This window comes from Prunus dulcis, chromosome 5 (genome assembly GCF_902201215.1).
Source record: "Prunus dulcis chromosome 5, ALMONDv2, whole genome shotgun sequence".
NCBI classification, from domain to species: Eukaryota; Viridiplantae; Streptophyta; class Magnoliopsida; order Rosales; family Rosaceae; genus Prunus; species Prunus dulcis.
This window is the reverse complement of record NC_047654.1, coordinates 14,305,181-14,325,002: the sequence shown is the minus strand read 5'-3', so window position 1 is coordinate 14,325,002 and position 19,822 is coordinate 14,305,181. Positions and strand designations below refer to the sequence as shown.

Sequence of the window (19,822 nt, the reverse complement as noted above, 5' to 3'; positions counted from 1 at the left end):
ATAATAAAGGAACTCTGCCCACTTAAGTGCACCACTATAATCTGCAAAAGGCATCTGCATTCTTTTTCGAAAATGCTAATCCAGTCACACAAGTAACAAATTAATTAGAAGCTTGTATGAATTGCTTGACCAAACATTGTTTTAATTATCTAATGATGGATACTGATAATGTAAACTTACTTGGAAGTGCTTGCAACAGCAGCTCTATACCCAAGAATATCTATTAACACCTCAACTCCAGTCAGTCGGTGACATGTATGCCTATGGTGGGCTGCTGCTGCAATCTTATGATGCAGTTCCACTATAAACTGCAGAACCACAATAGCAATTCATTTCACAAAATGCATTGAACATGCCAACTGAACAAGAGAATTGAATATAAGGGGAATCCCATCATAGGCATAAGGAGATATCCAAATGGCATTTTACCATGAAAACCCTATCTGCGCGAAAAATGTTTATCTTGTCAACAACACAGATACTAGTAGCATCATCCTCCCTACACATAGGGTTATTAAGAAAACATTTTAAGCTAGAATTTTCAGATATGTAAACCAAATAAATCAAAGAAAATAGTGTACATCTCCAAAAATCCGTCAACAACTGTCTGAATTGCACGTGCAATTGTGTCCCTAGAAAAGAATGGAACTGCAGGGTTTGATGCAGACGAGGAAAGAGACAGAATGTGGCTGACAATAGATACCTATAAATGTGCCAAGGAAGAACAACTATAAGAGATTAAAACCATCTAGTTAATTCTGATGAACCAAAAAATACGATATATATATATGTGTGTGTGTGTGTGTGTGTGTGTGTGTGAAAGGTAGGGCAATCAATCCAAAAGCCAATTGAATCCATAGAATCAGTAGCAAACCATATTTTTCTTGATGAGTTTGTCTCGTTCATTCTCGGATATCTGAGCAAGATGCAAAATTGAATTCTGAAGCACATCTGCTCCCTTTTCCCACCCAGATTTCTTACTGCAATGCAATGCCATGCAAACTGAAAAAATCTGCACAAAGTGATTTTTCACCAGAACTTCCAGAGGTTGACAAGCAATCTGGAATAAAATAACCCTGTGAGGCTAATAACTTAAAAGGGTTGACGACAAGTATATATATAGAAAAAAGAAACGAAGAGTTGACAACGAATAATGGATGATGAATAGGGAAATAATCTTGTAACCTAGCTAATCCGTCTACCACAGATAAACTTTGAGGAAAAACTACGTAAGTGTTGGAAATTTTACAGGTCACCCAACAAATGGGAAAGGAAATAAAATTCAAAATTTATCTTACCTTAACAACCCAGCTAAAATTTACTCAAGGGTTGGAAATTTACAGGTTACCCAACAAATGGACGAGAGAAAGAAGGTTCAAGATTCATCTTACCTTAGCAACCCAGCTGAGATTGCAGTGATCCCCATGCAGAAGTAGAGCCGGAAGAAGCCAATGGCAGCAATACTGCATGAAATAACTAGGTTCGGAATCTGATACAAATAATTGCCTTATCTGCAAAGGTAAATTGTCAACTAATCAGATTGGACATTTATGGATATGATATTCCTACGCAACACTTGGTCTGACAATGCAGTACCAGGTAACACAAAAAGCTAATTCTGAAGGCACACCCAGAATGGTTTATAGAACACACACCGTTGCATGTAATTGTCTTAAATGCATAAGCTACAAACATTAGCAGCGTCAAATCTAAAATATTGAACTTTAAAAAAAAAGAAGACAAATTACACTATCAGCAACCAACAAGATAGTCAAGGCAATGACACTAACATTGTTAGTACTATTCAAGTTTTTTTGGTAACAAACATTAACTTAAATAAAGATAAAAAAGTAAAGAAAGGAGGCCAAATTGTCAACCAAAAAAAATAGTCTACCAACAAACTGTCAGCAGAAACAGTACAATTAAGTCAAAACTCCAACACAATCCAAATAAATCAAGCTAAAGGGGGCAATGAAGGCCACAAGGACGCCAAAAATCTGCTCCTTTTGCAAAGAAAATCCCCCTCCTCTGCTTATCCTAAAAAATCCTGTCATTTCTTCCAATCCCAACAAGCCAAAAAACTGACAAGACTGAACTGCCAAAGAAGGATCACCTTCTTCTTAGCATCAGCCCCAAAATATCCTCTGTCAAAAAGAAGTAATCTCCAGACAAAATACCCACAACTCCAAACACTTGTAGCAGCCTTCTCCAAATTTGATAGGTGAGAGCAATTCGAAAATTTATAATCTATAGAGTCCACATTTTAATAGCACAAAACGCAGATATCAGGCAATAAACAAGTATTTGGTCTTGAAGGATGAATCTCCTTGATAAACGTCACTCTAAAGGCACCCCAATTTTGGACCACTTAGAAGAAGGAAGGATAACTGTGAAAGATGAATTTCAAAGGACAAAGAAACTTGCTTCCCAATCCTGGAATTCTACCTGTTCTACTGTACTCAGTAGTTCTAAAATAAAAACAAAACATCAAACTGAATCCTACACAAGAGTGAATCTCCACAACCATTTACATAAGAAAGCCATTCCTTATCAGTAAGTTCCAGATAGTTAACACACCATTTTGTGTAAGCTATTGCACTAAACCCCAACTAGTTAAAAAGCTCTCCTTCATCTTAACGAATCATTCAGTAAAATCCATATCAATAACAAGCTTGGCTGCAAAATATGTCCTTTACTAAGATAAGGCTAGCAGATGCCAAATTTATTAGCAAGATTCCCTACACATTTTTGGAGAATAAAGGAACCTACAATTTCTGCAGGTCATTCACACAATTGAAACAAAATAAATAAGATCAGTGGACAAATGAGCACATTACCTCAACAAGAGCAGCAAGGCTTACACCACAAGCAATCCAACAAAAGAGAATTGATCCCATAAGCTCTTCCAAGTACTGCAAAAGAAATTTGGAGACCTCAACTATATACAATGTATTATTTGGTTAAGTAACTAAAGTTTCAGATTATTGAAAGTCTTAATTTGATCAAGATGATTGTTGTTATGAACAAATAACTTGTGCAAACTGTTTGCTACACCAAATGCCAATAAAAGAAATAAAAAAAATATAATAATAATAGAAATAATGATTATAATGGTAATAATAATAATAATAATAATAAGGGCAGTGCAAATATCACTTCCCAATAATAATAATAAAACTTGTGATAATTTTTTTAAAGAAACAAAATTTTATTAAAAGGCAATGAAAAGTAAGAGTGAACAAGACGTCCCCCAGAAAACAAAGATAAACAGATTACAAGAGAAATGCAACAGAAAACTACAACAACCAAGTTATCCTATAGCGACCTTCCAATTAGTAAAATAAAAGAGAATGTAAGATCCCTGAAATCTGACAAAACTGAAACCCAAAGAGATGACAAAAACCTCCTCCTCTCCCAAAGCTATTCCACCCCCACCCCCTTTATATTGTCAAATCCTCCTGTCCCTCTCCATACATATCACCCACAAAAAAGCCAAACCTGCAGCAACCCCAGAACGAACTAGCCTTCTTAACTTTCCTAAAAGAAGCATGAATTTCGCTAAAAAAAGAGTTGGCACCCTTCTGGAATTACCCAACAAAATAATCATAATAATAATTGTAGTAATAATGCAAGGAGAGAACTACAATTATTACCTTAAACCTAGTTGTATAATGCAGCTGCCTGGAGAGATTATCAAGTACTGCAACAACCAATTCCCTGAAAGGAAAATCTTTACAGATCAAAGAAACATAAAATGAAAAAAACAATACATCATAATAGTGCAAATATATTGCTTGATTGGAAGGCTGCAGTGTCTTGATTAGGATTGGTTTTTTTCTCTAGTTGTAGATCTCTGTACTAGTTTTCTTGTTTCTTTCTGTTATTGGTGGATTACTTATCCACTTTTCTGTATGGTTTTTTTTATGAAATAAAATTTCTCCTTCTCAAAAAAAAGAAAAGAAAAGATAGTGCAGATATTGTACCTCTGACCAGGATCAATAGCAGAAACCACACATATCATGAACACAGCCTGCATGTGCCATGGAGATTGCCAAATGAATACAAATGCACAACAAAACAGCTTCTTACAATGTCATAAACTAAACAAATTTAATCCATATACAAATGAATTTTAAAAGACCAATGACATTTTTGAATCACTTCTGCTTACTCCATTCCAACCTAACAGAAATTAAAACTAGTTCTAAGGATTCTTAGTAGCCACTTCTACACCTTTCCATAAAGAAAAAGGGAAATGAAATAAAACACATGCACACACATACACTGTAAATTTTATTCTACGCACATTCCATCCATCTGAACACTATAATATGTGCACACATGGTATGCAGCAGTTGAGAATGTGTTTAGCCAGATTGACTGTTTCTAATAAAAAAATAAAAGATAAAAATAGCGGTACTCCGTACTCCATAGAATTTGAGATGACTTTAGCAAGGTTGACAACTTTGGGTATGTCACAAATACTTTATATAAAGTGACTACAGTCTATTAATAACATAATGGACCTGATTGGTAGATGTGCAGTTTTAATTGTTCCGCATTCACCCACATTTCACTTACTTTGGATTCTTCTTCCTTTTTGGTTTTTGTTTTTTTTAACTTTTGCACACACAGCATTCTTCTTTGCTTTGCATGCAAAGTTATTTTTATCATCTGGGAGAACAATTTAAATAAAGAAAGTCAGCATATATACCTCAAACTCTATTTTCTCACTATGCAAAGCAAGATGCATAAGAGTGATAATAACAGTTTCCATTGTGGGACGAGGCTGTGGACCGACAGCTACGACCTCACTTGCAGCAACAAGTTTTTCTTTTGAGGGAAACACCAACAACACACCAAAGTTGGAACTAGAATAACAAGCACAAATAGATGTTAGCAAATAAAAATACTTTATGTTAATATAAAAAGTAGGCAATGTAAAGCCCCCAAGAGGGAACTTACAATAAATAAAATAGAATGTAGGACATTCAGAGCATTAATGTCAGTTGTACCCTTTTCAAGTTAAGGTGGGGTAGGCAAGATTTGTTGAGAAGAATACAAACAAGCGCCACAAATAATCATAGTCAGCATGATATGAAAATAATTTAAGTCCAAACTCACCAGATATCATGGAATAATTCCTCATGTCCATCCCATGTTTGGAAAAGAACATCAATTCGTCTGGCCACAGAGAACCGGACTCTATAATCAGGATCTTGGAGCATCAACAACAACCTTTCAATCAGTGTCTGGTAAAAGAGATAAACCACAGCAACCATTCAACATAAGAATAGACGGAAAGAATAATAGAAAGTTATTCCTGATAATTAAGACAGAGTAAGCATTACAAGAGCAAGCAACTGAACTGAGGTGCCTATTAACATCCAAAAGGGACACTTGCCCAACATAACACCATAAACACTTGGTAAGGAGCCAATACTATATTAAGCAATGGCACATTTTCACACGATCTTTTTCTTTTTGACAAGAAAATAAAAATTGAAGATATAATAAATTAGTACCTAAAAAACAAGATGGACAAGGAGTCCACTCAAATCAAACACCCAAAATACAACTTAAAACCCAAATCCCACACCAAATTGGACCAAACAGACTCACCTAAACTAAAATGGCAGACCAATCCAAGGAATCCTAATTGACCACCAGTTGAGTTTTTGTAGTTAAATATTACCACATTAAAATTCCCACGAACACACCATACCTGACACCACATAAGCTGCCCACAACCTCCTATCAACCTGCTCCATCCGAGTTTCCACAAAAAACACTTAGTCAGGACTCAGAAGTTTCTTTCACCCAAAGATCCTTAAAAACCACAACTAAAAATTTTCATTGGGTGAGATCACCAACCAACCTCTTTCTGTCAAGACTACCCCAGTTAACCACTTCCAACCATATTCAATTCAACAGTTCCTCCAACTTGTCCCATTGTTTCCCTCTAACACCACTCTGTCCCTCTTCATTGTCCACCTCCCTAGAAAATTCATCCATATTTCCTGCCTTTAGAGAACCATTATGAACTACTAGGTTGCAAACCTTAGATGGTCTAACTCCTGACTCCCTAATGCCGAAAATCTCCCCTTGTGACCCCTGGGAGAAACTCTCATGCCTACGCTACGCAAAACCTCAGGACAAATAGGACTTGCACAACCAGAATTTGTCCCCTGAACCCCTTTATCACTGATCCCCACCCAGTCCATGTCATCAGGTATTGGACATTTGATGGACATTTAAAACTTATAATAACAAGCCCTCATCACATGTGAATTCATATTTCCCCTCGTATGCATTGGACACTTGGTGGACATTTAAAACATATAATAACAACTCATCATCACATGTGAATTCATTTCCCCCTTGTTCTGCAAATTATATTTTTCAGCAAGTTTACTAATTTTTTTCCCAGTGATGGATATATAAATTGGATTTGTGATCACTAAGTTAATGATTCCTAGTTTAGCAACTACTTTTGTTGTCCACACATGCACAAATCTATATTTGCAGTATTCATTTTTGTCCTGCAAATGCTCCAGAGCTTAACCGTAGGTAAATTTGTAATTGAGAAATAAATCACCTGACCAATTTGAGGACTAAGTAAAACAAAATCGCATATACAATTAATTAGCTTAGCACGTCCAAACCAGTCAAGAAGATCGCATTCAGCAACTCTGTTCACCACATCTCCAAGATGCATCAAGTTCTGAGATTTAAAAATAAAAAAATAATAAAAAAGGTTATTCAGTGAAAGAATACAATTAACTCTTGCAACAACCATGGAAAGGAATGATTATCGTGATGATTTCTTCATGCGAGGAGCATAATACACAATACAACAGCATTTGCTTTCTTTTCAGGAAAAAAATACAAACAAACAAACGAAAAAGAAATTGACAAGATATGTAGCTAGGAAAAAAAAGAGTATGAGTTGCTATGCAGGACATGTGCAAACTATAATAAGGTTTTTTTTTATGAATTGCATGATTGAAATGCAGTAGCAGATAATTGGCTGCCTGTACAGGGCATGAAGGGAGTAGTTTTCATCAAGATTTGATTTCTGACTTATGCTTCACAAATAGTGTTGTGCTATGTTTCTAAATTTATAGATTTTTTATTATCGAGAATGGAAGTCACTTTGTTTTACTTTACTTTCATATAAAGAAAGAGTGCATAAAACTTATGACTATTTTCTGATACTGCACATATGAATTTATACAAGAAACAAAACTTTATCAAGAGAAAAGGTTAAGTGCATAGGAAGACAATCCACAAATTAAAAGAAAGACAGCAAATATCAGTCTTCATTTTTATTGTAAAATTGAGAAAAAAAAGTTTGAAAGTACCTGCTTAGATCCTCTTTGCCCCAATGAGACAATGACAAATTTATCCTTCCTGATAGAGTCCAAGGATAATAAAGTGCCCAGCAAAACATGAATGGCAGATAATATCTTAACACAATCAAGTTTAAGACTGACTTTCATCTTAACCATTTCATTCATTAAACTGACCTGCAAACATGGCAAGTATAAACCCACAATCCATCAAACTCTATTTTGAAATTAAACCATTAAATACCTAGCCATCTTGTAAATCTGTAACCTAAATTCAGAGGAGTTATTAATTACCATGTCTGTAACATTTTCAGGAGATGACCAGTATGGCTGTTGACAAAGACCAAGTAGAATTTTTTCCCGCACCTGAGTTGAAATAAAGAAAAATGAAATCAAAAGGGATGCGATTATTACATGCATGGACTTCAGAATATCAAACATATGTGGAGAAGAGAAGTGTGTGATACCATTTGATCACTTTCTTTCAACAGGAGTTCAAACAGGACATCCCAGGTAACGTGTAAAACTGGGAAAAAATCTGAAATAAGCAATATCATGTCCAGCTTCCATTTCTCTACAGAAGAGGATACCCTACTGGCAATTTTACCACCAACAGTTAATACATCCACATCTCTAGAATCTTCATTAACATCCAACTCCATGTCCACAATCCTACTTTTCTGGCTACCAGAAGGACAAGAATTTTGTATTTGGGTATCACATGCTGATAAGTCTTGCAGGGCCACATCATACTTATGACTACTTACACCATTACCATAAACTTCATACACCTTAGCCAGTGCTTTTAAAAGCCTCTCCATCAATTGGATGATGGAACCATAAAGTTCAACATCCACATGATTTTGATCTTTCCACCTACTGAAGATAGGGGAGTAAACAAAACTCCTTAAGGAAGCCACAATAGAGCTTGTTCCATTAGAGGCAAAGTCAGAGCCCAAGCAACCAAGAGCCAGAAAATCATTGTGGTTTCCTTGGGTGACATGAACTGCACAGTTGAGCCATTCTAAAAGGTATTGGCCCAATTTTGAAAGGAATGATGAAGCTTCCTCTCTTTGCCTGGAATAAACCAAATCAGGTATGGTATAAACAAGGTAGAGCATGCGAAGAATAAAATCAGCCAGCAATATAAAGGTAAAGGTCAGATGTCGATGTCCGCAAAATCTATAAATTCAACCACCACGTGAAATAGTTTCAACTGCAAATTTTTACGTCATGGCATAACAGACACAACATCTGGAATCAGGATCAGTATGTAGACATAAAGGGTATACTGCACAGTGTTGAACATAACATGTCTACAACCCCAGAAGTACACTATGCAGCCCACAAGTGCAACACTGACTCAAATGCAGGAAAAACTCATAAAGACAGCCAGAACATATGCATGTCAAGCCAAGCATAAAATTACAAACGCCTACTAGTGAATAGTGAACTATTTTACTTAGCAAAAGAAGTACTTCGTACAGACATAGATGTCTTCAGTAGTAAGAAGATATTTATCCTATTAACAAAGCCAACAACCGATACGAACATGTTATTATCAAATACAAATGTAGACAAGAAGATGAAACAAACCTCGTCAAGACTGAACCATAGATGAAGTTTGACAATAGAGCACATATAAAGAATGCATCAGATAGAGGTCTCTTTCCCATCTCCTTGTCTACTAGAGCTTCAAGAATAAGGGTCTCCATCTCAAAAAGCAGTGGATCCCTTATCTGCGTGGGGAGCCATACACTTGGATGGGTTTGGGAGGGGGGAACCTGAATTTGACCATAATGTCTCAAAAAAATATATGAAATTAATCAATCCCAACAAATGGGGTGCTTATAAAATTAATATTCCAGTACCTCAACGCTAGAGCTGGAATCAATATTAGCGAGAACTTCCACAGTGCAGTCAAATAGCCCATGCAGACAATTGTGCTCAGATTCTTCTGGCTATAATCAGGAATGGAAAATCTAGTTTCAGACCAATTGGACGCCAACAAGTTCAGTGACATTCAAAATCCAAATGAAAACCAAGGTGAATTAGCACATACCTTCTCTGAAGCCTCAGTAACATCTACAATTGAGTAAGACAGAGGAAGCTCTTTACAGCATTGAGCAAAAGGAGCACTACCAGCACACAAAGAATAAACAGCTGCAGGTAACAATAACACCAACTGCTCATTAAGCACAGAAGACTCCTGCACACAAAAAACCAGTTTATAACTTGACAAAAATATGACTTCTAACTACAAAGTTTAGCAAGTTCAAAGCACGTGCACTTCAAAGGGGTGAATTAACAGAGGCTCCATGGAATCATATAAGGGAACTTCACACAACTTGGGTCATTGCATCATATAAGTGAAAAGCCCCAAGTCAGCTATGATTTTTGTAATAAGGCAAGTGAGATACAAGGCTTCCTCGAATAAACTACCATATTCAAAAATTTCTACAGCTTTAGTTTGTTTCCATAACACCTTCGAGGCATATGACAAACAGTCTCAGTTTCATTTTTTTCAACTTTACAGACTCGGCTTAGATAGGTGCCTAGAGGAATCGAACACCAAACCACCGGCCTCACCATTCAACTAAACCCTCGTTGGTAACAAACAGTCTCAATTGAACAGTGTTCCAATGCATTTTGGAATCAATAACATTCTCATTACTACAGAGTATAGGAAAAACTTCACTCCGGGCCTTCTGGTCATATATGATATGTGAGTAAACACTGCCAATTCACACTGGTTCTAACAAAAACAAGATTAATTGAAGAACTAAGAATACCACATATTCAATTAAAATTAAAGTAACAATACCATCCACTTAAGTTGACCCAAAACTGATCTCAGGAGGTTTTTTCTCAGATGTAAAATGTCTCGAACATCACCCTACACAAACATGAAGATGGTTATATAAGTAGACAAACAAGGCTACAAATATGATGGAACTTAATTTGTCTATCTTGTAATGTTCACTATGATGAAGGCAATTTCAAATGCCTTTCAAGAAACTAGATGAAATACACCGCTTGCATGTTTTACAAGTAGAGGTAATAATGAAACAAATGGTTATATAAGGAGACAAACAAGGCTACAAATCACCCACTTACTTGTGAAACTTTCTTTGAGAAGTAACACGAAATAAAATACAAGACAGACCTGAAATAAAATCATAATCACACAATTAGGCAACCTGCATCACAAGAACAGCATCACATATAGGTCATCATACTAATTTAATTGACAGGCAATGCATGCACTTACACTGATGGCATTTGTTTAAATAACCTAAGATCCCAAACATCCTGAGGTACAACACATGTGTATATAAGATCCTGGAAAGAGAGAGTGTGAATTAAGAAGACTTTAGAGCAAATTTATACAAGTGACAGTACCTAACTGCATAAAATATTAGAGAACAGTCTGAAGAACACACGTTGTCACACTCACATTTGATATTATGTTTCCAAGGAGCACCATAGCGGCATCTACCTGCACAAAGGGAATTTCAGAATATAATGAACAACAGAGTATACTATGAAAAAAAGTTGAGAATAAAGCTACCGTGTCCGACACATTTAACAGTTATTGGAACCCAAGTCAATTGTTTTTAAACTTTTTCGTGATGCTAAAAAATAATCCCGTGAGTTAAAAACTAATCTAAGCTGATTGGAGCACCTTAAATTTCTTGCAGACAACAGAACAATATAAGGCAAACAGAAAACTTTCCAGCAAAACAGAGGCGAAGATGTACCAGATATGTAATTACAGAACCATGGAGGAGAAACATAGAAATGTATATCCATAACTCAGCTGAAAATACAAATATGTTTGAAGAGAACAGAAAGCCAACTTAATTCAGCTTGATTGGTGGGAGTTGTAAGCTGATTAAAATTTCCTCTAATTTTTCTGATTTGTGGAGCATGCATTGATGCATATCTTGGCTGCTTGTCTTTATACAAGCTTTATTTCAAAAACAAAATTTATAAATGTGTTTCCTATCAAAGAGAAAGAACCGAGACTTACAACTGGAGTTACATTACTGAACAATGGCAACCCCTGCATCAGGCAAGTCCACACAACTTGCCAACCACAATCAAACTGCAAAATATTGTCCAGCAATCCAGTCAATTCAAATACTAATTACAGGAAATAATATTAATGATAGTAGCAGTACATAAAGAATAAAGCTGACTCTCTTGAACCCCCACAACCCCAGTGCAGTAAATTTTTTAAAGTGAGGCACCACCTAAAGTTGAAATCATTTACCAAGTACTTCTTTAACCATTTATGTAACGCGCTCCTAGAAAAATTAATTGTAAAGAGGAAACTCCAACCCTATCAGAACCAATTCCATACTTATTACTGATATTTGCAGAGTCCCTGAAGAAAGCACTAACAAACTTAGGATAGTACAAGCCCAGGGTTCATTCAGTTGGACAAAGGATGGATAATCAGATTTCCACTCATCTCAGTTTATGTTACTTTTTCACATTGATTAACTGTAGCTTAAATACTGTAGTTAAAAACAATCTTTCAATTGAACCTCTTGAAAGATGACAGGCTTAAATCTGGAAAGGGGTAACACAAAAAAGAATGAAATGCTGTAAAAAGAAAACATTGATCTGCAAAAAAAAAAAAATTAAAATTAAAAGAAGAAGAAGAAGCACCTCATTCAAGCCCGAGGAGCTTGATGGCTTCTTCAGCTTCGGATCTGAAAGCAACACAGAAGAGAGTTCCTGCAAGCTCCTTCACATGCAAGTAAGTATATAAATATGAGTGCACATGAAGTAAGGGATAAAGAAGTATAGAGAAGAACGTAAAGGTGTCATCCATATCTTGTTTGCCAGTAGATGTTTGTGCAGACATAACAATATTAAACTTAGATTAGCACCATATATGCCACAGTCATATTGAAATGGACCACAGGTGTTACATTTTTATCAAACTTATACACACACTGGCTATACACTTAACAAATTCAACTGAATAGTAGATGTCTTATGGGAAATAAGAGCAGTATACCTCAGGGTCCAGAGCAAACCATCATAAGCATGCACCATATTTGCATCATTCAAAATTCTGCAATATGTTCAATTCCATCAGTACAATAATGATCGAAACATAAGCAGCTTCACCATTTTATTCAGTGTGCTAACAAGTATACCACAGATATGGGCCAGAAGTGAAACATTTTACACTTGAGTCAACTAACTGTCCAATAGTAATTGCCTACACAAGCATGCAGGAATACTCAAACTTAAGATGATATCTAGTCAAGAAACACTTAACTGCACAATTGTGCATAGACACTCAACCCAAAAGTGTAATTTGAATTGCATATACACGCAACAATGGCAATTGTTGCCACATAGAGACGCAACTTTCATTCTAGAGGCAAACAGGATCAAACCTTGATCCAACACAGCCACACATTTCAAGGAGTTTGTATTTTTTTCCCTATATAATGTGCATATATAGTATACATATATATACTGGATAACAAATATATGGCACAGGATCTAACTTAGAACAAACCAGGTACAAGACTCCAAAGTAGTATAACAACAATTAAAGAGGAGCATTCCAAGTTCCAAATTCATATGTCGAAAAACTTGGTTTTCAGTAAAGTTATATTAAAAGAAGTTGAGAGAGAGAGAGAGAGAGAGAGAGAGAGATCAGAATAAACATTAGTTTGATTAACACTAGATAATGAGACAATTATAACTAACTATAACATGGCATCAAGTACCTTTGAAAGCTTGTGCATATGCCCTCGAACCAGTAGATGAAAATATCCTTACTAATACGTGTGTGGTATTTATGAGTCAGAAAACAAAATGAAGCATTCCTGAAATCATTAAACCAGCCCGTCATAAGCATCAGTGCCACACAATAGTTTATCGTCCACATTAGATTATAGAAAATTGTTTTACACTGAAGGAAGTGCGGTATCATCCACAGATAGAGTGCACAAGATACTACACAAAGAAACTAAACTACAAACATAATCAGTCAGCCTAAACTTACCACAACCATTTTCCTTTCATGAGAGCCTCTCTTAAATGGGCAGCAGCATGCTCTCTCTTGACCCGCTTTTCAGTTGATGGTGCTTTAGTCATGTTAGTACAAGCCTGAAGAGTGAAATCACCTTTTTTATGTTTTTTATAGGAAACAAGAACTTCATTGAAAAGGAAAAAGATGAGATGCAAAAAAAGAGATCAGCCATAAACCAGGATCATCAGTCTCAAGAAAGCAAAGGAGAAAAAGTGCAACAAATTTTCTGCTTCTCCAAGTGTTTAAATCAGTTGTTTGAGAAACAAAACTTGCACTCAAGACCTACTCCAACCTCACTCCACCTTAAACCACTTTTGCCAAAATTGAAGCAACATATACAGTAGTATAATTTCATACATATTAAGAATTGGAATATTGCCTTAAAGCAAAACGACAAAAACTAGCAGAACTTTGGCAATGTTAACATAAGCTTTGAAGGATGGAACCCAAAAATAAAAATCCAAATTATTGTAAAGAAATTTGCGAAACCACAGTGAAGATATTAAGATTAGGCAAGTTCCACAATGAGATGAAAGTGGAGTAGTTACCCGATAAAGTACAGCGGCTGCAAGCTCAACCAGACCACAATGTGAGCTACTCAAAGTACCAAACTTGTCATCTTTGGTTGCATCAGTCCTGCACATACAGAAAGTTTTACATGATCATCTATTGAAGCCACAAATGTAAGCTTCTATCAGGAATACCATAAGAGGAAAAGTAAAAAAAAAAAAAAAAAAAAAGTTTATAATGACGAGGGAAAAAAAGAGTGGAAAGGAAAAAGAAAAAGCCCACCTAGGCACATTAGCATTGGATATATAGCTTTGATCTAGCTCCTTGTAAACTATGTCTAGAAGTTGATGTACCAAAATGCTCCCATCAGTAGCACCCCTAGTAATATTCAGCTGTAACCTTGCATAAAGAATAAGTACATCCTGCAAAAGAAAAAAATACAAATGCAAATATAGTTAGCAATCAGGATACTCAAATACATATAAATAAACTGCCGAAATTTCTTTGAAATGCATTAAAAACCTTAAGGGATCGATCATGGGTTGTCAGCCAACACCGGAACACAAATTGCTGCACGGCATTATGGATCTCCAAGGATTCACAATCCAAATTTGGACCATCTTTTATCAAAAATATATTGATACACTCAATAAGTTTTCGCGAAATCTTTCCCTCATCCCTGGGCAAGATACAACACGAAAAACAGCATGTACTCCATCATAATGAACATAGAAGGCGAATGTTGAACATTTTAGGCCACATCAACGCGGGAGGTGGGCGGGGAGAGAGAGAGAGAGAGAGAGAGAGAGAGAGAGAGAGAGAGAGAGAGAGAGAGAGTGTTACCTAATGAAACGGAAAATTTTGACAAAACGCTTAACAATGTCTTCCCTGAGATTATGTGGGAAATCTCCAGGCGGATTCTCCAAAAGCGCATGGAGTGTAAGAATGCAGCGAAAGACCTCCTCCTTGGGATGATATTGATTATCATTCTTACCACCCCAGCTGTCCTCTACCAACTTCATGTACTTTTTCACCAGCTCTTATCAATGCAGAATAAGATAATTAAAAAAATGAGCAACAACAGTTTATATAACATTCAAGAAGAGATATGTACTCAAGGTTATTTCGTCAAAAGAATGACTCACTGCAATAGATGTCCTTCCTCATGTGAAATCGATAATCTCTGACAGCCAATAGATGCCGGAGAACAATCCCATATTCCGATTGAAAGCTTGTGGCATTTTTTACAACCTCCCATATATGATTAAAAAGATTTTTAACCACAGGTAACAATGGCAATGGCTTGCCTGAAATGATGATGAAAACAAGCATAGTTAGATGTAAAATGCTTAATCACACTCTCTCTATCACTTCAAAACTTAATCTCTTGGCTCTCTTTAATACCTGAAAAATTATCATCCTCTGCTCGCTGAACCACTACCCGTAGAGTCTTTGCAAATATCAACTTTGGTCGCTTGCTTGAGGATATCTCCAACGAAGCGCACTGAATGAGCATATTGGTGAAAAAAGGCCAGGTTTCAGCTGCAATAACAATAAAAACAGTTTGCGTTCACTTTTTCAATGATTATTTATATAATAAGAGCGAAACTGCATTTTTCGTGAATAAATCTTCATCATACAGTGAGGAATCTCTTCTGGTATAAGCTCTGCAGTGTTCTTTCCCAGATATTTACAGAAACCAATCGATCTTTCTCCTTCTAACCATGTATTCAACAACTTTATCCCTTCCTGTAGATACATCAAAATCTTGATCACACAATGATTTCCGTGAAACAAGAAAACAATACTGTGTTTTTTTTTGGTCAATGAAAGTAATACTGTGTTAAGCAGCAAAGAAAACAACAAAAACGCAAAAGAACCAACAACTCAGTAGTTCAGAATCATTCTTAAACACAAAATTTCAGAATGAATTCTCTCATTTGAAGCCTAAAGTTCAGACAGCATTTTGACCTGATTGGTCTCGGATTCCATGTTAAACTTTAGAACAATTAAGCACACATTAAGCTTCTCCGTTATCATAATTACACAGAATAGACGTACATGGATCCTCTTGGTCACCAATAAATTTCCAAGTTCGCATTCCATAAACAGAAACATCTACTTACCAAAAAGCGCTACTATAGCGATTAGGGTTAAGGTTATACAGTACTTCACAATCCTGAAATTATTTATTATCAGTTTAATAATTTCATTTTATTTTCGTAGTATTGCATTTTCCAGGCGACCAAACGGAGGGGAAAGAAATATCGGTGAGAGAGTAGGAGATAAATACTTCTCGAGTCCTGGCTTTATCGGACGAGAGCTTTAATACAATCTCTTGGACGTCTCTGGAAATCACCATCGGAAGCCACCGGAGCTCCGATTACGAACCCGGCGATCTCTCAGCGCGAGAGACTCAAGCTAGGTTTCGTTTCCTAATGGCAGTGGGTATTTGGGACGGAAAAAATGGCGGGAAGATGAAGGAGGAAGTGGTAGAAACAGAGAGTGGGGTTTCTGAGTGTGACTTTTGGCAAGGTTTTGCTTAGCTCAAGGGTTTTAGACAGCAAAGGTTTGTATTTGCTGATGTTAATATGCCAGAGGTCCAAAGGTCCAAAAGGTCGTCAAACCCAAATAGGAAAGACGATGGCCGAAAATTTCTTCTGTTCATCTGTTTTTTTTCTTCAGGTTGGGTCCACCACCCCCGTTATATTCCCACGACATGTCGTTCTTTTAGTTCTAATGCAACTCACACGATATGTCGTCCGTCTCCCAAAAAGAGTGGAAGTAGTCCCCGCAGCTCTTACGCCTCACTTGGGCCCATGTCTCTTACACATGCGTTGGGCTTCATAAATCCACAACTCGCTCTCCTTGCAATCTCTATTTGTCTTTCTAGTGAGGCTTATTTACTATTTTAGCCTTTGAAACTCGAGCTCAGTCTCACTTAACTCCTTTGAATTGAAATTTCCGCATTTAATCTCTCATTTTGTATAAAAATTACCCACTCCACTCAACGCTGTCCTATTGACCCATTAAATGAGCTTGTGTGGCAAGGAAAGTGGGCCAATTCACACATGTGATGGTGCTGATGTGGCGATGGGCGAGTGTTGTCTCAAAGAGGGGAACTAAAAGAGGTTATTTGTCGATTGGGGTTTAAAATGGCTTGGGATTTAGGCAGAGGAAAATGGTGCGACAACAAACGTAAAAATTGTTTTGACACACAAAAATTGGAAAATACATTGTATGATGGGTTTAAGTGATTTAAGTTGAGTATGGTGCGAGCTGACAAACGCAACAACTTAAAAAATGAATAATATGAGTAATAAAAAGGGTTTATATACTATTATGTAGGTTAAGAATAACACATGTAAAGGTTTGTCAAAAATAGCCAAAATTTACCCTCCACTTTAAAAAATGTCAGTTTTTATAAAATCTTTTAAATATAGCCAAAAACTCACCTAAATAGACACAAATACCCTTAAAAATAAAAACCCGCATAAATCTAAAAGGCAAAACCCTACTACACAAATTTTGGATCGCACACACGTCTGTAGCCTTTGGTTGAATTACTGCTGAGCACGAACGTCTGTAGCCTTTGTCCGAAGCAATTCCAACACTCCCTAATTCAACTTATCGATTTGTAATCTCAGGTTTGCTTTTCTCTCTCTCTCTCTCCTCTTCCATCTTTGTTTTAATTCCATGGTTTTCTGTTGGCCGCTTGAAATAGTCATTCAACTTATTAATTTTGTTTGTTGGATTGGATTTGAAGATAAAGAACTTATTAATTGTATTTCTTTTTCGATTTGGATAAATAAAATATTTCCAATTTGGGTCTACCTGGATCCTAAGAGTGTTAAGGCTATACAGACGTGTTGCCCATTGGGATTGGCCAGAGAGTATAAAGTACTTTACAATGATCCATGCAAATCCATCTCCTAGCATAAATAATTGAAAATTTCCTCTCTATAAATATGTTTCATGTGTTTCGTGGGTGTTGTGAGTGTTTCTCCTATGGTTTGAACAATGTTTTTCTCAATGTGTATTGTATTTTCTATTATGTTGGTTTACCTTTTAGGATGTCTAGTTTGACAATTTTAATTAACTACGATGGAAAGTGGGTTAACTCAACATACAAAAATTGCAAAACTAAAGGACTACTTGTTTCAAATAAAATTATGATAGAGAGAGCTTCGAAATAAGGTATATGACATTGTAAATGTGGACTGAAATGAGTATGAGATAACTATGAAAGTCACATACGATGCAATGAAAAGTGCATGGCCTGCAAAAAATAGTTGATGATGATGATATGAGAGCTTTTATTTTTGAAAGTCTTTCAAGGACTTACAAGATTCTATTGTGCATTACATTGAAGTGTAAAATATTTTCTTATGGAAGTGGAAGCAATCAACCAATGCCAATGGACCTCAACTTGGGTACTCAAGCTGATTTAGAAGATAATGATCAATACCATGATTCAGAAAATGATTTGGGAAATGCAGAAATTGAGGACTCAGAATATGAAGAGGAAAACAATACAACACAGCTAGATGAGTTGCTTTGTGAGAACATTCAATTTGAGGATATGCCACTTGTAGAGGTTGATAATGTGTTCCAAGATAATGTTGAATTCAATGACTTGCCTCATGAAAATATGGGATGTGATGATGTTCCAACTATCAATATGCATTCTGATGAACCCAACTCCAACAAACCAAATTCTCGGAACAAGGATAAAAACAATGAACATGGATCAGACATGACAGAGCTATGCAATGCAAGTGGAGATATAATTGTAGGTCAAGTGTATGAGACTAAGGAGGATATAAAAATGAAGTTGGGTATTGATGCTATGATGAAAAATTATGAGTTCAAAGTGAAGTGATCCAATAGAGAAAGATTTGAAGTTAATTGTGTTGATGACCAATGCATGTGGAAATTGAGTGCATCCAAGGTACGGCAGGAGCAAGGAAAAGAGAATCTCATCACGTGGAGAAGAACCATCAACTCGTAAGTGTTCAAGATGTGGTTCAATTGGCCATTATCAACAAACTTTTTCCATTGGCAAATTCAAACTCAACATCCAATTTGTACATGATCTTTCTTTTCAAGTTTATGTGGGTTTTAATTTTTAAGGATATTTGTGTCTATTTAGGTGAGTGTTTTGCTATATTTGAAAGATTTTATAGAAACTGACATTTTTAAAAGTGGGGGGTAAATTTTGGTAATTTTTGATAAAAACTCAGTAACAAATGTAAAGATACATGACAATAATAAATAAGAGGAATTTATATAATATATGTATAAATTTGCAAAATTATATTAGCGATATAGTTTACAAAATTACTTGAGATGAGTGGTGATAAATTGGCGATATGGAGATATATCGAGATATATCGGTGATAGATTGCCCAAAGTCAACTTGTGAATGATGGAAATTATCTTCTTGATATTAACACTGACAAATCGAAATTTATAAGATAAATGCATGGAATATTGTCAAAATATCGGGGCTTCAAAAAAAGATTATATTGCCAAAATATCGGTGATATTATCAAAATTTTAGACTATAATTGGAATTGATTCATTTTGTATGTATTTTGAGACATTATGATCATATTAGTGGGGAGGTTCTACAATGAGGGGCCTATGCTAAGAGTATAATTAAGAGTTCTATTCGGTTATTAATACCTTGTAGGAGGGGGTTGTCCTCCTCCTTTTTTACTTTACAATTAATGATCTTCCCATGTTGGTCTTTTTCCCCAAATCAAAGTTCTTCTTCCCCTTTTAGTTTTTCACTTGAAGAACCCGAATGACAATAGCAATAATGAATAACTAAATCACCACAAATCATCACATGAACAACACAACATATATAGATCCTTGACATGATTGAAAC

At 35.9% G+C, this 19,822-nt stretch overlaps 1 protein-coding gene across 15 annotated transcripts in view; it reads right to left on the bottom strand.

Moving 5' to 3' along the window:
- LOC117626929 (serine/threonine-protein kinase ATM) overlaps nucleotides 1–16,510 on the bottom strand; it is a 36,129-nt gene extending 19,619 nt beyond the window's left edge. For 7 of the 15 annotated variants that reach the window (XM_034358749.1, XM_034358743.1, XM_034358741.1 and 4 more), the window contains exons 1-34: nucleotides 16,220–16,510; nucleotides 15,567–15,675; nucleotides 15,331–15,468; nucleotides 15,072–15,233; nucleotides 14,770–14,965; nucleotides 14,449–14,605; nucleotides 14,209–14,348; nucleotides 13,965–14,052; nucleotides 13,390–13,493; nucleotides 13,112–13,210; nucleotides 12,385–12,441; nucleotides 12,030–12,108; nucleotides 11,386–11,460; nucleotides 10,810–10,851; nucleotides 10,624–10,694; nucleotides 10,470–10,518; nucleotides 10,177–10,248; nucleotides 9,415–9,561; nucleotides 9,224–9,313; nucleotides 8,949–9,136; nucleotides 7,820–8,429; nucleotides 7,647–7,718; nucleotides 7,365–7,529; nucleotides 6,599–6,724; nucleotides 5,125–5,252; nucleotides 4,715–4,871; nucleotides 3,984–4,030; nucleotides 3,654–3,717; nucleotides 2,838–2,912; nucleotides 1,392–1,511; nucleotides 875–1,060; nucleotides 582–703; nucleotides 430–499; nucleotides 181–308 (exon numbers count right to left, since the gene is read on the bottom strand). In XM_034358749.1, coding sequence (XP_034214640.1) covers nucleotides 181–308; nucleotides 430–499; nucleotides 582–703; nucleotides 875–1,060; nucleotides 1,392–1,511; nucleotides 2,838–2,912; nucleotides 3,654–3,717; nucleotides 3,984–4,030; nucleotides 4,715–4,871; nucleotides 5,125–5,252; nucleotides 6,599–6,724; nucleotides 7,365–7,529; nucleotides 7,647–7,718; nucleotides 7,820–8,429; nucleotides 8,949–9,136; nucleotides 9,224–9,313; nucleotides 9,415–9,561; nucleotides 10,177–10,248; nucleotides 10,470–10,518; nucleotides 10,624–10,694; nucleotides 10,810–10,851; nucleotides 11,386–11,460; nucleotides 12,030–12,108; nucleotides 12,385–12,441; nucleotides 13,112–13,210; nucleotides 13,390–13,493; nucleotides 13,965–14,052; nucleotides 14,209–14,348; nucleotides 14,449–14,605; nucleotides 14,770–14,965; nucleotides 15,072–15,233; nucleotides 15,331–15,468; nucleotides 15,567–15,675; nucleotides 16,220–16,288 — 4,202 coding nt within the window. In that variant the 5' untranslated portion in view covers nucleotides 16,289–16,510. Of the gene's footprint in view, nucleotides 1–180; nucleotides 309–429; nucleotides 500–581; nucleotides 704–874; nucleotides 1,061–1,391; nucleotides 1,512–2,837; nucleotides 2,913–3,653; nucleotides 3,718–3,983; nucleotides 4,031–4,714; nucleotides 4,872–5,124; nucleotides 5,253–6,598; nucleotides 6,725–7,364; nucleotides 7,530–7,646; nucleotides 7,719–7,819; nucleotides 8,430–8,948; nucleotides 9,137–9,223; nucleotides 9,314–9,414; nucleotides 9,562–10,176; nucleotides 10,249–10,469; nucleotides 10,519–10,623; nucleotides 10,695–10,754; nucleotides 10,771–10,809; nucleotides 10,852–11,385; nucleotides 11,461–12,029; nucleotides 12,109–12,384; nucleotides 12,442–13,111; nucleotides 13,211–13,389; nucleotides 13,494–13,964; nucleotides 14,053–14,208; nucleotides 14,349–14,448; nucleotides 14,606–14,769; nucleotides 14,966–15,071; nucleotides 15,234–15,330; nucleotides 15,469–15,566; nucleotides 15,676–16,219 lie in introns of those variants that run through there. The other 8 variants (XM_034358746.1, XM_034358747.1, XM_034358744.1 and 5 more) reach the window with 8 other exon arrangements.
- Nucleotides 16,511–19,822: the final 3,312 nt, after the last annotated feature.